The 18,550-nt window shown below is 33.3% G+C and overlaps 1 protein-coding gene across 1 annotated transcript; it reads left to right on the top strand.

Annotated features, from left to right (window-relative positions):
• The first annotated feature begins 3,489 nt into the window (after window positions 1-3,489).
• Window positions 3,490-4,808, top strand: LOC123259001. Its single transcript, XM_044719258.1, has 2 exons — window positions 3,490-4,301; window positions 4,537-4,808. Exons 1-2 carry the CDS (start codon window positions 3,821-3,823, stop codon window positions 4,806-4,808), a joined length of 753 nt encoding a protein of 250 aa, XP_044575193.1. The 5' UTR covers window positions 3,490-3,820.
• The last annotated feature ends 13,742 nt before the right edge of the window (window positions 4,809-18,550 follow it).

Raw genomic sequence — 18,550 nt, 5'->3', positions numbered from 1 at the left:
ATATATCGTAAATTAATGAGAGAATTTCTGCATATGGGACATTCTCAATGTTTTCTGAAAAAGCTATTGATAAAGAATTAATTCCCTTATCCCTCGAGATTCCTTTTAACTTCACTAGGCACTTGGCATTGTTACATTTAATGCGTATTGCTTATTCCCCGATATTACTACGTATAATTAAGCCGAAATAGTTTTTAAATCCCCGTTTGGTCCAATACACCTGTCTGGTGTCCATGAACCCGATTCTTGGTAATTTGTTTAAAGTCTGTAGAGCTTGGGAGCCCTCGTCGCAAGGATTACCATCCTCTCTTAAAAAATAAACTAAATTATCTTCTCGATATTGGAATAAGTCCTTTACGGTGATAATATTTCGCGCGGGTTTGTTCGCGTTTTCTTGATCGAGTTCGTCCTCAACTACATAATCCGAGTCATCGGAAGATAAAATATCTTCTGAAGACACGTCGGAGTCTTCAGGGTCGACAGGATCAGTTTCCTCGTATGTCTTTCGCGGAGTTTTGGGGGTCTACCCCTTTTCCGACGGGGTGCTTCCCGACGTTTATCGGACCTTATAGAAGTGTTCGGAACTTCTGTGTTAGACTGTATAGAAGTGTTAGGAACTTCTGTGTTAGACTCGTAAATTTTTGGTAACCCTTCCCTTGCCCTTTGAGTTCGAGTGGTCACCGTTACCTTTTCAACCGGATTTCTAGATAACGCGTCGGCGTTTAAATTAATCTCACCCGGTTTATAAATTACTGTGTAGTCATATTCCGCTAAGCGTAACCGCCATTTGAGAATTCGCGCGTTTTCGTCTTTAGCAGTTTTGAACCATACTAGTGGTTTGTGATCAGTGACCACTGTAAATTTTCTCATATATACATATGGTCGGAAGTGTTTGACAGCCTGAACGATCGCAAGTGCTTCCTTCTCATATGTATCATATCGCAATTCGGGTCCCCGAAGGACACGAGAATAATACGCGATTGGTTGATCTTTCCCAATTTCACTCTGTGATAGAACTGCCCCGATAGCGAACCCTGACGCGTCGGTGGTTATTATAAAGGGTTTTTCGAAATTTGGATATTGTAAATTAGGTGCTGTACATAAAGCCTCTTTGAGTTTGTCGAACGTGATGTGAGCAGGTTCGGACCAATTAAATTCTATTTCCTTTTCTAATAACCGCATTAAAGGTTTAGCGACCGAAGAGTAACCTTTAATGAATCGCCGATAGTAACCGGTTAGTCCTAGAAATTCCCGGATGTTTCTCTGTATTTTGGGTACAGGGAAGTTTCGGACTGATATTAGTTTCGTAGGGTCAGGTTTCAAACCTTCCCTACCAATTACGTGACCTAAATAATTTACTTCCGGCCTTAAAAACTCGCCTTTATCGGGCTGCAATTTAAGATTTGAGTGTTTTAATTAAATTATTAAATCATTTAACTTTCGTTCGTGTTCTTCTAAATTTCTAGCGAATATTATTATGTCATCTAAATATACGAACAGAGCGATCCCTTGTAATCCCGTTAATACTGAGTCCATTAACCGTTGGAAAGTTTCCGGAGCATTTTTTAGTCCGAAGGGCATTCGGAGGTACTCCCAGTGTTCTTGAGGGGTCGAAAAGGCCGTTTTGTGACGGTCTCTTGGGTCCATTTCTATCTGGTTGTAACCGGATGCTAAGTCGAAAACCGAGAAGTACGTAGACCCACCTAATTGATCCAGTATGTCAGTTATGTTAGGTAACGGGTACGCGTCTGTAATTGTTTCTTCGTTTAATAATCGAAAATCTATTACAACACGCCATCTTTTGTTTCCCTGAGAGTCTGACTTTTCGGGAACGATCCAGACTGGACTATTATAGGGGGACCCTGAAGGCTGTAAAATGCCTGTATCGAGTCCTTCCTTGATTTGTCTCTCTAATTCTGGCTTAAGAGCTTGAGGTATTCTGTACTGTTTTATAGCTATCGGTCTGTCGCTATGCGTGGGAATTCGGTGTTGATAATTTTTAGAAGAACTTAGGGGTTCCCCTGAAAAGTAAAATCGATCCGTGCACTTTTTTACAAGTTGTTCAACGTGTAATTTCTCATTTTCCTTTAAATAATCTAAACGAAGTAAAGATTTAATTTTGTCAAGATGTCCGTTATTGTGAAAGTCTGTTATAATAGAAAATATTCGTTTGGTAATTTTAAGACTTTGATGAGTGTCAGTAGTTTTGGTTGTTGGATCAAAGGATGTAAGGTCATGTTTCTCGTGTATTTCCCTCCCGGTAATAGTAGGGATTTTCACCCCCACTTCATTTTCGGTAGTATTGTATATTTGTAAATAAGCGCGACCGTTTTTTATTGCTACTAAACAATTTCCCGCAAAAACCCCTTTACAAATTTTTAATTTGGGAATAAAACCCTCTTGTAAGTCGGAATTTGACACGTTCACGAAGAAAGTAGATTCGCTGCGACTTGGGAGATACATAACTCCGTTTCCTACCCGATTAGGTTTCTTGAAAGGGTATTTTCGATCCTCGATTTCTAACATCCGATGTTTGTAATCGATTTTTGCCCCGTGCGCGGTGAAAAATTCCAAACCCACTAAACCGGCATGGGGTATTGCTAAATTGTCAGGAACTACGTGACATGTAGTACTTTTACCAAAAAGCCTAATTTTTACGTTTCCTAAAGTTGAGATTGGGTCATTCGCGATTCCCTGTATCTTGATTTTATTATTTATATCTATATTATCAATATTTCTTATGAATCTACGCTTAATTAGATTGGGGGTAGCCCCCAAGTCGAGCATCATAATAACGTCTCCTTCTTCGGATAATCTGCCTACTAAGGCGTAAGGCAGGTTATCCGGATCTAATGTTATATTTACATTAGGGTGGGTCAAAAAAATCAACTATTTTTTTTTTTACAATTAATACGGAAAAATGGGTTACTAGGCACCTTAAAAAAATTCTCACCAAATATGAACTCTTAATTTTAATAGGAAGATCCTCCGCGTCGCAGTTTTTCATTTTTTTCTCAGTCCAATAGAAAAAAATTCATTCCTCATCATTAATTGGTCGTACAGAAAAAATTTTTTTAAGAATTTTGTAGGAAATTTAATGCTCTACAAAAAAGGTATCTTATGTTTTTTCCGTAAACCTCACCATTTCACTAATATTGAAGATTTAAGATTGATTATTTTAAGTCAAATGTCACTTTTGTTTATGAATTTTATAACTCGACAAGAAATGGCTATTATTGAATGGGCAATAAAAATTTTTGTAGCAAATTAACTGCTCTATAAAAATGGTATCTTATGTTTTGGCGATTAAATTAAGCGTTCAAAAGATATTCATCATCAAACTTTCATGTATACCGATTTTAAGAGTTTTTGATTAAATAATCGAAAAATTTCAATTTAATCTATCAGTTTTGAGAAAATTTCATTTTTTGTCTTTAATGTAAGTATTATTTGAATTTTGTTTTCAAAATTTTTATTCAATAATTCCAAACTTTTTATTTTTCATCATTAGAAATCACGATCATGTTGTTTTTTTATAACGTCTTCAAAACGTCTTAAAAAATTTTTCCACTACAGCTGTATATTGTCCTTGGGAAAATTTCTTCTGTAGAGAATTTTTGTTTTGTATTCTATTTACTCTGTTTCCCTTGTGAACTAGCGCCACCTACATTTTTCTTTATAGTTATATTGTTTTTATTTGTTTACATTTTCTACAGCATTTCTAGTGTTTCCACAAGTTATGATCTTGTATATGTGATAAAACGATTAAATATTTACAAATTTTGCGGTCACTACATAAATTTATATATTTATCGAAAATATGGATAAGGAAATTCATTTGATCGGAAAACCCATGCAAAAAATTTCAGAACGTAAGTTGCCAACAGTGAAAGAGGTTATGAGTGTTTTTTTTTATCAGCTCAAAGTGTCAAAATGTTCTATCAAACAAAGTGCTAAAAATGCAACTGATCAAGTTATTGAACTATGGAAAAACAACCAGATTCCGACTAGTGGATCAACTAATGTAATACAAAAAATTCTTCGCTATCATAACCGATGGTTGAAATTGCAAAAATCTTTTGTGCGAAAAAAATCATCAGCCCAAAACAAAAATGTAATAATATTTCAGAATGAAATCAAAGCATTATTTGATATTGTAGATCATAAATCAATAAAACTGCTTGATAATGATATTCGTGAACTATATTTAAATCAAAAAAGTGATACCCGGAAAGAAATTCTTTCAAATAACCCAAATAAATTAAACAGTACTATGAATACGATGGAAGTAGATGAAAGTCGTGAGTATTTACAACATTTAATTATTATAAATTTTAATCAGAATTGAAAATAAATTAAATTGATTATAAATTATGAATAATAAAGTATATTATTGTTTTTCTAATTAATTATATCATAAATGTCAATATGTTCGTAGATGATAAATAAAAAACTCTTTGTGTTCCTTATTTGATGTCAAAATGAATGAGTTCCATATTTTTGCTTCCATTAATTAAATAACAACGCTTATTTTAGATTTGAATCAACCCTCAACCAGCCATGAGATTGTTCGAAGTGAGGAATCAGAGTCATCTTCAACCCTTACATTAAGTCAAGCTACAAATTTCGGTTCAGATTTAGAGTATGTGCCTCAAATACCGACAACACGAGCAAAAATAAATATTCTAACTCCAGAGCTTATCTCAGCACTCGTCAGAGCTAATGTTAGTAGTAGAAATGCGATGTTCATTATTGCTCCAGTTCTATCAAGTGTTGGTGTTAATGTAGAAGATACAACTCTTAGTTAACGAACAATTCAACGAACTCGCATGCTCTTACGAAAAGACATTGCTATAGGACTAAAAGATAACTTCAAAGCTCATGATAAATACGTCGTGCATTGGGATGGGAAAATACTGAATGACATTTCTGAATCGAAATTTGTGGATCGATTACCGATTATTTTGACTGCTTTTGGTACTGAGCAGTTACTTGGAGTTCCAAAAATGAATAGTGGATCGGCAGAAAATCAAACAGCAACCATCTTGTCAACGTTAAATCAATGGGGTATTATTAGTTACATCAAGGCGATGTGTTTTGACACGACTGCGGTTAATACGGGTAACTAATCAATGATAAAATATTTAAAAGAAAATTTTATTTTCATCGTTCTAGTTGAATTGTTTTCATACATTAATTAAATTTTCGACACGTGCCCATTAGTTATAATTCTTTATTTATTTATAGATTTTAAATATGCGTTACAATTTTTATTAAATACAGAACTTAAAGTGTAATTATCTATTTTTACTATACAGGAATCCATCATGGTACATGTAAAGAAATTGAAAAGGCCTTAGGAAAAGAATTAATTTGGTTACCATGTCGCCATCATATTTATGAGATCATTTTAAGGAGTGCATTCGAAGTCTATTGGCCAGTATCATCCGGACCAAATGTTCCAATATTTGGCAGATTCAAAAAATTTTGGGACACATTCGATAAAACGAAGTATAAATCTGGTGTTGAAGATAGTATTGTTGCTAATATTATTACGAATGAAAAAAATAATCTATCTTCATTTATTAAGCGATACTTACAGGTATTATTTAAATACAATTTTAAGTGTAGAGGATAATTTTTGATTTTTTACGAATAATTGATTACTTTTGGTAGTTATCGCAACCCCGAGATGACTATAAAGAAATATTGGAATTGTCATTAATTTTTCTGGGAGAAATGCCACGAGAGCAAGTTTTCTTCAAGCGTCCTGGTGCAGTTCATCATGCAAGATGGATGGCAAAGGCAATTTATTGCCTAAAAATGTTTATTTTTAGAGATGAATTTGACCTTTCTAAGAAAGAATTGGATGGTCCGACAATTTTGTATTTTTATAGTTATGGTGTATGTAAAAGCTTGGTTTTCATCAACTTCTGCGACTTCTGCTGCTAATTACGACTTAGAGTTTATGAAAAATTTAATTGAGTACAGTAAAATTAATTCTTTAATTTCCTCGGCTACATGTGAAAAAATGACTTCACATTTATGGTACTTAAGTGATGAACTTGCTATTTTATCACTTTTTGATGATACCGTTCCATTAAACATAAAGAAGAATATTGTCGAAGCTGTTAAGACTCGCGAAGGTACAGATTCTAAAGCAAGAAGATTTATTATTGATAGAAAAAATTTACATTTAATTCTGCAAAAAAATATAAGTGACTTTGTTTCTAAGAAGTCATTAAAACTTTTTGAGATCTTTGATCTGCCGTATGGTTTTCTTGACAAAAATATTGATTTATGGTCTACTGATGAGAGTTATAATGAAAATAAAGAATTTTTCGCACAATTGAAAGTTGTTAATGATGTGGCAGAGCGAGGTGTCGCATTAGTAAGTGAATATAACCAATGCTTAACGAAAGACGAAGAGCAATTTCAATTTTTATTGCAAGTTGTGAAAGAGCATCGAAAAAACTACCCTACTTGCAACAAAAAATTGTTTGAAAATAAATAGCTCAGTTGAAAATTGAAATAAAAACTTTCTTATAACTAATTGGACATTTTTTCTCTAAAACTGAAATCAAAATATATTTATAATGAAATCTTTGCTTTTTTTATTTATAAATGATTAACTAAGCGATAAATAATGTACAATTTATTTTTTTAAATGTAGATAAAAATACTTACACATAAAAAAAAGCTTGAAAAACATTTTGAAGTTTCTCAGTTGATAAAAAAAAATTTTTTTCGTTTAAATTTTCTCAAAACTGATAGATTAAATTGAAATTTTTCGATTATTTAATCAAAAACTCTTAAAATCGGTATACATGAAAGTTTGATGATGAATATCTTTTGAACGCTTAATTTAATCGCCAAAACATAAGATACCATTTTTATAGAGCAGTTAATTTGCTACAAAAATTTTTATTGCCCATTCAATAATAGCCATTTCTTGTCGAGTTATAAAATTCATAAACAAAAGTGACATTTGACTTAAAATAATCAATCTTAAATCTTCAATATTAGTGAAATGGTGAGGTTTACGGAAAAAACATAAGATACCTTTTTTGTAGAGCATTAAATTTCCTACAAAATTCTTAAAAAAATTTTTTCTGTACGACCAATTAATGATGAGGAATGAATTTTTTTCTATTGGACTGAGAAAAAAATGAAAAACTGCGACGCGGAGGATCTTCCTATTATAATTAAGAGTTCATATTTGGTGAGAATTTTTTTAAGGTGCCTAGTAACCCATTTTTCCGTATTAATTGTAAAAAAAAAATAGTTGATTTTTTTGACCCACCCTAATATATATATATATATATATATATATATATATATCATATATATATATATATATATATATATATATATATATATATATATATATATATATATATGTATATTGTGACATGGGAAAAACTTTTCAAAATTTGAAATTCCGAGTTTAAAAATTATTAGGTTGGCTAAGCTGAGGAAAAGCAGAGATTCGACGCGCCTGTGTCGCCCCAAGCAGCCTCCCGATCAGAATGACAAGCTCGAGGTAAAATTAGTAAAAGAAAACGCGCCGAATTTAAATTAAAAATTTGAATAAAAAGAATACCGGAATGAGTGTGAACTATTGTTGAATGCATGAGTGAGTGAGACTAGACTATAGCGATCAGATGACTCGCGAATTTCTACGAGCCATCGACGATCAACGCGACATCTGGCCGCGAGGATGGAACGACGAAAAAATTTGAATGGACCAATGACGACGGAGAGCGATCAACAACAAGTATGCGAGGCGCCATCTGAACACGAGGCTGATCACTAATCGAAGTATCGACCAATCATCGATCGCAACGGAATACTGGACGCATCCCGTAATACAACGGCCGGCTAGAAGAAGCTGTGAGCTGATTGGATGCGAGTTTTTGGAACGAACCGAAAAGAAAAAGAGCATGTGTTGCCGAGGAGGCAGCCATATTAACATGCAATTCTGATCTGGACGCCGTGACTGTGGCATCGTGCAGTTCTCTTTTGGTTATTTTTTGCTGTTTAATTTTTTTTTTAAAATTTGTCGCTGACGTGAGTACAATTGTGTACATTATTGTGCAATATTTCGCCGAATTGTTTTGGACACTACGACCCCGGACACGCCACCGCCGAAATATCGACGCTCTTCCGTCAGTTTTGCCGCCAACTTCGCCTACTTAGCCAGCATCGCCCGAGACGTCTACGGTAGCTGCAGGGTAAGTCTGGTCGCTGTCTTTATTAGCCCCAGGGTGTCATCACCGCGAATTTCGTCGTGTTAAAATAATTTGTTTATAATTCGAGTTGCACGGAATTAAATAAATTCCGTGCGGTATTTTTGAAGCTTAGTGACGACACTTTGCGGCACGGTACCGTTGAGTCACGTGTTTGTGTGTGTGGAATTTTTGGTCGGGATTATAAGTACTGTTTACCTACCTCGAGCTTCAAATACCCGACAAAGCGGCTTAGTAAATTGCTTTGGAAAATAAGTTGACTAATTTGAAGACTTCGCATAATTTGATTTTTTTTTCTTGTCATTGTTGAACAATTTGGCGATTTGAATTATTTTTGGATAATTTTGAGATCTTTATTAGGTTTTTGCGATTGAATTTATTATATTCTCTAGAAATTTGTGTATTAAAAATTTTGCGATTGAAATTATTGGCTGAATTTTGCGATTGAAATTATTATTTTTAAAAAAAAAAAAAAAAAAAGAAAACTTCTTAAATAAATTTTGCGGTTGCGATTTTTGATAAAGTTTTGCGATTGAGATTTTGTTATTAAATTTGGCGATTGAAATTTTTGATAAAATTTTGCGATTGAAATAATTATTTCCTTTTCAATTTTTGAATAAATTTGGCGAGTTGAATTAATTATTTGTTTTGAAAATTTTTGAATAAATTTGGCGAGTTGAATTAATTATTTGTTTTAAAAATTTTTGAATAAATTTGGCGAGTTGAATTAATTAATATTTTTTTTTAAAGAAAAGACTTTGTAATTTTTTTTGGTTACTCGAATACTTTTTTTTTGTAATTTGTTTTATTTTGAAATGCTGAATCATTGCGTTAGCACTAGTTTTGCGTTAGAATTATTTTTGCGTTAAAATAATTTTTGTTATTAATGCGACATTGCCGACAGAATATATTTGTTGTTGAATAAACCGTTGCTGGATTAGAAGTGCACGCCTCAATTATTTTTTTTAATTGTTGTTGCTCTGATTAACCGATCCCATCGTCCAATTTCGATTTCTTTGTCCGTCGATTGCCGTTATTCGATTTTTGAATCTCTTCAACACCGACCCGCCGCCCAACGAAGATCAACAGCGATATCGACCCGTGGAACATTGAGTTCCTCGCGCCCAACCAAATCTACGAACCAGGTAGGCCAATTAATTTTTGTTGACCTGATCCGGTCCTGTCGACGCCAGTGCCGGAAAAGGCATCACAATATATATATACATATATATATATATATATATATATATATATATATATATATATATATATATATATATACTCGAAATTTTTTTTTTTTTTTTTTTAAATGTCAGAGGATCAATTAAAAAGATGTTAGTCAATTTATTTCTTAGCAGCGACTTCCTTAGCGGGAGCTTTCGCGGTTTTAGCAGTGCTCTTCTTGGGCTTCGGAGACTCTGGCTTAGCTGTTGGTGCCTTGGTAGCCTTCTTAGCCTTAGAAGAAGCAGAATATATATATCGTGTGCGCTGTATAGTGCGGAAGTGTTTTTGCATTGGTGCATTTGTTGTGTTATTTGTAAATGATATTGTGGTTTACTGATATAGACAATTTATTTAAACTATATTTTTGAATACTGGCTTCTTTTTGAAATGATAATCGCTTGTATTTCTTACTGAACGGATTTTGTATTCAGATAAAACAGTTGCAATTTCTGATTTAGTTTAGTCTTATTTTGGCTAACCTATTAGAAAATTTAAGTGTGCTGCCATCTTGCGTTTGGTATATATATTGTGCTGCCATCTCACAATTCTTGTGACAATGTCTATGTCGTGTGGATTGTGCCTAAAGATCATCAGTGACGCCGCATCAGCTGTCCAAACAACTGCTTATTGTAAACACTACTTTCATAACACATGTGTGAAGGTGCAATGTTGTTTACCATCTAAGACACATGCGGCCGCTAAGGTTAAGGATTGCTGTCCGGCTTGTGTCACTGATGCGTCACCGATATTAAAGGAAATTTCTGAGAAGTTAAACAAAATAGATGGAGTAGATAAGAACGTGGCTAAGTTCGGAAAAAAGTTGGACAAGTTTGATGAAACTATGAAGTCAGTCAATGACAAGGTTGACAAACTGATTTCTAATTATGATATGTTGCAGAAAAATGTCAAGGATTTGGAGGCTAGGGTTTCTAAAATTGAGGAAGCTCAACCTGATAATGGTAATAATCTTTTGGAAGAAGCTAGAGCTATTGCGAAAAATATTGCTGATGGTGATTTGGAGGCTGGAATGCTGCAGATGGAATCACGTTCACTTGCGGATGAGTTAACGATTACTGGTCTTCCTGAATTATATGGAGAAAAGCTTCCCGACGTCGTTGTACAATTAACGCAGGCTTGAGATTGACAGCACGGAACGTTTGGGTAGAAAGAGTAACAGGAGCGATCGCAGTGTTTGCGTCAAGTTCAATAGCTTGAAGCATGTTGATGAATGCATTAAAAGTATTAAAAAAAACAAAGTAAAAGTTAGTACTTTGATGCCTGGCGTTCAGGTCCAGGATGCGGATGCAACTATATATCTTCATCGTAGGCATCCGTCATCTCTGTATAAGCTCCGGCTCGAGGTCCGTAAAAAGTACCCGACAATTCATTCTAAAAACATTTGGATTTTGAATACTTCAGTAAATGTCAGGTATGCAGATGATGAACCTCCTGTTAAGTTGAGACCTACAGTAGGAATAGGCCCACTGCAGGATTTAATTCAATGACAAATCACTGCTCCCTCACTATCTTCAATGTCCATCGTCTCATCGCAGAGTCCTTCAACTCGATTAAGTAATTTAAAAGTTTGTCATGTAAACGCTCAATCGCTCAGGAATGAGTGTCATTTTGAAATTTTTAAAGAATATTTTAGAGATCATAATTATGACATAATTGCTGTTTCGGAAACGTGGTTGAATCGGTTAATACCTGATAACATGGTGTCTCTCCCACATCACACTCTTTATCGCGATGATCGCCATCTTCGTAGTGGAGGTGGGGTAGCTCTTTATGTACGAAATAATATTAAAGCTAAATATGTTGCATCTTCAGCAAACTCAGAAGACAAACATCCGGAGTACTTATTCGTTGAAATATTGAGTTCATCAAAGCAAAAGATACTAGTTGGTGTGGTCTATAAACCACCCAACATAGGACATTTAGATGATTTAGAGGAGGAGATGGAAAACATAATGGTGCCATTTAATAACATTATTATTGTTGGAGATTTAAATTCAGACTTAAGTAAAAAGAATTTTTATGGTGATCAACTGCAGAAGTTTTGTGATTGTTTAGACTTGCATATTGTTGAGTATGCTCCTACTCATCACTTACAAAACTCGGATTCTTGGATTGATGTTTGCATTGTGGATGATCTGTCCAAGGTGTTGGCGTCAGAACAATCTTCAGAGCCATTTATTTCTGATCATGACTTAATTTCTGTAACTTATAATTACAAAGTTGAATTACAACAGCTGAACAGCTTTACATTCAGAAATTGAAATGCTATTGATGATGATAAGCTGCGAGAATTGTGTGAAGATATTGATTATGAAGCTCTGAAGGAGCTGGGCTTAGTTGATGAAATGAACACTTAATTACATGCACACCTTGAACGTATTATAAATGCTATTGCGCCTGAAAAATTGGTTGTTCCGCGTCGACCACCGGCTCCATGGTTCACTGATGATATTAGAAATCTCCAATGTCAGAGAAATAAGCTTTATCGCATCTACATAAGGACGGATTATGCTTATAAAGAGTACTCTAACGTCAGGCGATTTGTTAAAAAACGTATTACTGAAGCAAAGAAAAAATACTTTGACAATCAATTAATTAATGCAAAAAACTCGAGGGAACTTTGGAATGATCTAAGAAGATTAGGCATTGTTAAACAGAAGAAATCACAAACTATTATAAAAGTTGACTTGAATGAATTGAATGAATTCTTTGCACGTGCGTCGGGTAACGTCATCTATTCAGATGTTGGCACGTCAGACATATTATTGGTTGATAATAATGGCGATGAATTCACTTTCACAGAATTGAACACAGTAACAGTTAGAAAATCAATTATGAGATTGACGTCAAATTCATGTGGCTCGGATGGCTTTTCTATCAAGTCATATAAATGTGTGCTACCTTTTTTTCAGCAAGCAATTACAGACCTCTTCAACGTGTCATTAACTACAGGAGTCTTTTCGGAGAATTGGAAGCTATCACATGTGATTCCTATTCCAAAAAAGGCTTATCCAGTAAACTGTGAAGATTATAGGCCTATATCGCTCTTGCCAAACTTGTCAAAAGCCTTGGAACGGTGTGCTCATGACCAAATTGTTAAATATATCAATGACAATAATTACTTCGATGAATATCAGACAGCATTTCGTGGAGGTTTGGGTACGCAGACTGCCATTGTAAAGTTCTGTGACGATATAAGACAAGCGGTGAATATGTCAAAGGTTTTAATTGCGATCTCGTTTGACCTTAGTAAGGCCTTTGATTCTGTTAATCACAAAAGATTATTATGTAAATTGTCATCTATGAATATGTCGAATTCAGCCATTGATTGGATTGGATCTTATTTAGCAAACAGAAAGCAGTCCGTACGCTCTAGCGAAGATAACTCGTCGTGGGAAGAAATTGTAAGTGGTGTACCTCAGGGAAGTGTGCTTGGTCTGTTATTATTCTCACTATACATCACAGATTTAGCTAAACGTTTAGATTGTCAATACTTATTCTATGCTGATGACTTACTGATATACCTTTCTTGCCATCTTTCTCAAATCAGTGTTTGTGTGAATAAGCTTAACGGTGAAATAATAAAAATCGCAGATTGGTGCAGAACTAATCATCTAAAAATGAATCCTTTGAAGACGAAAGCAATTATTTGTGGAAGTAGAGCAAAAATTAGTAGTGATGAGTGCAGACTAGTCGACACAATCTTTGTGGAGGGGTGTGCTATTCCTTATAGTAGCACTGTAAAATACCTTGGGGTGACTATAGATAGTACTCTCTCATGGGAGAATCAAGTAACAAATTTGTGCAATCGCGCTATGAATATTCTAGTACAACTAAAAATAAACAATGAAATATTTAGTGAAAGTTTACGTGTTAAGCTAGTATCTACTTTAATAATTCCTCTCTTTGATTATTGTTGTGCAGCGTATATGAATATGTCAAACAAATTATTATTAAAGATGCAGCGTAAATTGAATTCATGTGTTAGATTTATCTATAAAGTACCAAAATATGAACATGTTGTTTAGCGATGTAATTTAGCGATTTAGAATATTTTTTTTTTTTTTTTGTAAACTTATATATTATCTTTAAAAAATAAATAATTAATATTTAGGATTTTTAATGGGTACGGTGATAGGTTCTGTTAATAAGTAAACATGAGGTTAATTTACTATGTATATTGTAACGATTCACGACAGAAATATATCACCCGGAGCCACGTGCACTCAGGACGGGGATTTAGGTCGGAATAATGGTGTCCACTACTGCACTTTGGGTATCAGAGTCGAAGTTTAAAGGGTAGTAGTGGGGTAGAAGGCCCCGAAGATTTGCGAAGGGACACAAAGGAAATCTTCGGGAAATAGAAAAGTGTGAGAAAAGTGCAAAGGGGCAATAAGCCTTCGTGACGTCAGCGGGCCCGAGAGTACAGCTGGCCATGCTGACCTCGGTTCCTCTATCGCTTGGGTTTATTGCACATAGAAAAAAGAGTAATAAACAGGAAAGGTTTAAGGAAAGTTGTTGGGAAAAAACTCATGGGAAAAACCCATAAGCCGGAGAGAAAAGGCTCCGGATCTTAAAATGTACAAATATTTACAACTTAATCCTATTACCACTGAAAGTTTACTACTAAATTATTCTATTGAATTTACTACATTTTACAATTTCAAATCTTAACTGTAGCCTAAATGTCTAACGAAATAATTTTAATTTTAACTAAATTTTTAATAATTTTTAAATAATTTTAATGTCAGCGGTCACATGACCGCCACAAATATTTTAATGAAAAATTATTATTATTATTGAAAAAAACCCTTATTCCTTCTAGCCTTTTAATATATATATTATAATTATAGTTAGAAAAAAAAATAGGTTCTTATTACTAATAAATGAAGAAACATTGATTTTCATTTTTTTTAATTGTAATATTTATTGAGATTCTATCTTAGATGAATCTTATTTAAAAAGAAATACATATTATTATTATTATTATTATTATTATTACTATTATTATTATTGAATTTTGGGTTTTTTCCCAAACATTACAAATTTATTATTTACTATATTATCATCTAATATTGTGATGTTCTTCCTCTTCTTGAGCTTTTGTTCCACAAAGTACTCTTCTAAGGTATTGTCTACCTTCTGCGAAAGAGCTGATTTTTCCTTGATGATGAGGTTTTTATCTTCTTCTCCAGTCAAAGTAATTAGCGGGATACCTTCATCAATTGTTATGATCGGAATCTCCACCTCAGGCAAATGGATTGGCAATATTTTTTTCTCTTCACATTTTCTCAAAGCATCTGTTATGAGCCAATTTTGTGACGGGGTGAAGTTCTCTAAATTTATCAGAGATGACAAATCCACCTCCTCCTCCTCATCGTAGGTGGATTGAAAGCACTCTTCCTCGTGAGCACTTGCACTTTCTGAAATGAAATCAATTATATTTAATTACATATTGATAATTAATTTATAACATTATAATAATGGTATTGTGAAAATAAAATACCTGTTTTATGGAGGGGTAGAGGTGACGAATCCTCCTCATCGAAGAAGTATGCTTGTGAATCTCCTTCTTCCTCCTGTCCTTTTTCTTCCTGTTGGTCAATCGTACATTCTGAAATCAAATCCGATAAGCTTAAAAATGTAATCAATAAGTGATAATATAATGGTATTGTGTTAAAAATTTATCTTTTCGATGGAAAAAGAAGCTTTTCACGATATTAAAAAACTTCTGTTCGACTCCTTGATCAATAAAATCAGCGAGCCCACTTTGTCCTGTAAAAGTAATTAAAAAAAAAAAATAAAATTAATTTTTTTTAGTATTATAAATAATTATCATTATTAAAAGTTTTTTATCATTAACCTTGATGAGTGTATTCAGCGCGAATATCGCCGTCATCGATGTTGAGTTCGGCTGAGAAATTCCTCCGCATGTCGTGAATAAATTCATTTGTTGTATTAATCAGCCGTTTCTCAAACGGTTCAAAAAGTTCTGGTTTTCTTTTTTCTAATTCACGGACGGCTTTCATCATACCACATTCAGTGTATCCATGCCAATAGGTATTCATTTTTTTTTTTTTTTTTTTTTTTTAAACACTTCGCACCTCAACTTTACTTCACTACGAGAAAATCACAACTGAGGACCTTTTCCGCTCCTCGGATACTCACAAAATTTTTACTCCCACTTTACCACTATTTTTAAAACTGAAAAGTAGTTTTTCTAGTAAGGGGTGTAAAGGGCTATCTAACAACTTTTTCCTGCAGGTGCACTACAATCAACATCTTTTACGACCACCCTCCAAGATTTTATTGTATAGCGCTTATCGCACTACCACGGTAATGAAGTGTGGCAGGGTAAAAAGGAAAATAATCGTAGTTTTTCAAATAACAAGGTATTTGCCATAATAAAAGCTCATATAATGTTCGTACAGTGACGAATGATGGATCAAATTCACGTGACATAGCCAATACTTTAGTAGTAGAACTAAATGCCATTATACTACCAAGGTACCCTAAATCAATGCTTGTGGATAACTTGTCAGTATTCGAGAGGATCGCAACACATGCTAAACTTCTCAGTGATGGTGGATGATACTTGATTTCCCAGCTATATTTTTCTTCGGTAAAATTTTCTGTTACACATACTCTTGGTATTTCAATCCTATGTTACAATCCTAAGTAACTCATATCATCTTCGGATTCAGCTGAAAATTCCCATTTAGAAACGAACTGTTTCAACACCGTTTATACACTGAAGACAAGTATTTTTTGAATAATTTGCGCGATTTTTAATAATACATATTCTACTAATAGTACTTTTATACATTATTTTTAGAAGGTTATTTCTACTGATTCTATTTTTTTTTTCGGCTAATTAACATTTCTTTCGCACTCACACATTTACTACATTGGGACCGAGCCATTTTTTTTGTTATAATACAACCACCCACGCAAGGAAGATTGATAAATAAAAGAAAAAAAAAACGAAATATCAAATGTTTCATTCTTGTTTAACCACCCTAGACCTCCCGTACCTACCCACAAAAATTTTCATATCATTTTATGACCTACAAAAATGTTTATTACCCCCCAAGGTACACCTGCATACATCTTAAGACGCCGCCAAACAAACAACCACCCTAGACGTACTAAAGACCTCCGAGGACCCATCTCAATACACCAGGAAATTCCCTTCCCCCCTCCATTAGGCCCAGGGAATTCCCTTGAACCACTGGAGGGGATGGGAAAACCCCTGGCCTCAATGGAGGGGGAAGGGAAAACACCGGCGCCAGGGTCGAGGAGTGGGGGCCGGACATGTCTCTCCAGATCTGATCCCTTGTAGTGTGAGCAGCTCCGCGCGTGGAGACAAACATTTAAATATAAATAGTACCTTTTATATTATCATAGATTATAGGCTAGTTTTTTAAGTATCATTTGTGGCCATAACGTATTGTTATGTAAAAAAAATAAACCAAATAAACTTTATTAAGAAAAAAAAAAAGTAAAGAATTAGTCTTTCAAGCGTCAGGTCCAAAATTCGGTTCCCGCGCTTGCCGGTTTTTTTTTTTCTATGAAAATAATTCTATGTAGTTCCATATAATTATATCTAATTCTATTTAATTATATATAATTATATACAGCCATTTTTTATAAATAATTATGTATAAGTATCTATAATTATATATAATCTTTTTACCCTGGAATGTTTTTTAAATTATCATACAAATTTCTAATTTTACTTATTTTTATCCAATTTTAGTTAATTACGACTTGAATTTGTTTGCAAAATAGAGATGGTATTAAAGTTCGTCAGGTTTTTGATTTCAACGTAATATTACTGTGTAATCTCATGAATTTGTTATTAATAATATGATAAACCGATTTTTTAAGCTTATCTATACAAAAATCAATCAATTTAGTGAATATTTATTGAACTTTGAAGATGTTATCGTAATATTACTATGAATAGATTAAATGTTTGTTTCGTAAACTGAATTTCGAATTTTATCCTACATTTGTGTAGTAAAATATTAATAAAATTACAATTTTTTTAAACAGTGTATAATGAGGATCTAACTTCTCACCTCCTCTACCTAAATTTTTTGGTAGTGAAACTAATTCTGAATTACTCTGTGGACATTTTTTTCAGTAAAATTTTTATTCTTTTAGAGCAAAACTAATGTTTCGCAACACCAAAAAGATCTTCTGTACTTAATTTTGGGATTTTTGAGAGAAAAAGGGTACGTACACTATAAACGTTATTTAATTAATAACACCGGTACACAAAAAAGAAAGTGGATTGTACATTTGTCTAGACCATCCTAGGATTATGTATTTTTATGCGCTAAATCTGAATCCGAATTTTTAGTCAACTTTGGCCCGTACAGCCTTCAAATTTTGAGTAAATTGCAAGAAACTGTTAAAAATGACAAAAAAATGCAGTGATGCAAGCAAAAAACATTATTCAGTTGGTCATGCCTCCAAAATCAGATTACATTGCGAGAAACCACTAAAAATGGCTCAAAAATTTTAAAAAATTGCAATTTAAATGCAGGATTTTAAAATTTTCAAAATTATAAAAATTCATATTTCTTCACTTTCTAACTCGAATAACTTTGGAATAGGATAACTTATTGAATTTCTGTAAATTGCATCTGAAAGCACTTTAAATAAGCTTTAATTTGGGTACCATAACATATGTGTAGTTTTGATATAAGTCCTATTCTGCTATGCCAAATATGAAATTTGGTGTTGCACTCGTTTTTATTCATAATGAAATATACTTCAGTTTCGGCTGCCGAATGGCACTTTTTAGTAAATTTTATAAAAATCTACCTATTGCAGCCGTCCTCATGGCGCAACTTTTAAAAAATTTAGCCATTTTCTGACTTAGATTGTCGAGCTGAGTCAGAAAATATATATAGTTCAAAAGTTTATGTATCTATGTATTTACATATAGATATATATATATATATATATATATATATATATATATATATATATATATATATATATATATATATATATATATAAATATATATATATATATAAATATATAT

This window comes from Cotesia glomerata, linkage group LG2 (assembly GCF_020080835.1).
Source record: "Cotesia glomerata isolate CgM1 linkage group LG2, MPM_Cglom_v2.3, whole genome shotgun sequence".
Classification (NCBI taxonomy): Eukaryota; Metazoa; Arthropoda; class Insecta; order Hymenoptera; family Braconidae; genus Cotesia; species Cotesia glomerata.
This window is presented reverse-complemented; position numbering and strand designations above follow the sequence as displayed.

What these genes read in the sequence shown, in the direction of transcription:
- LOC123259001 (XM_044719258.1), top strand. Translation starts at nt 3,821, where the DNA reads ATGGATAAGGAAATTCATTTGATCGGAAAACCCATGCAAAAAATTTCA. An exon ending in GATGGAAGTAGATGAAAGTC is followed by an intron (nt 4,302 to 4,536) that starts GTGAGTATTTAC and finishes CGCTTATTTTAG; the next exon opens with ATTTGAATCAACCCTCAACC.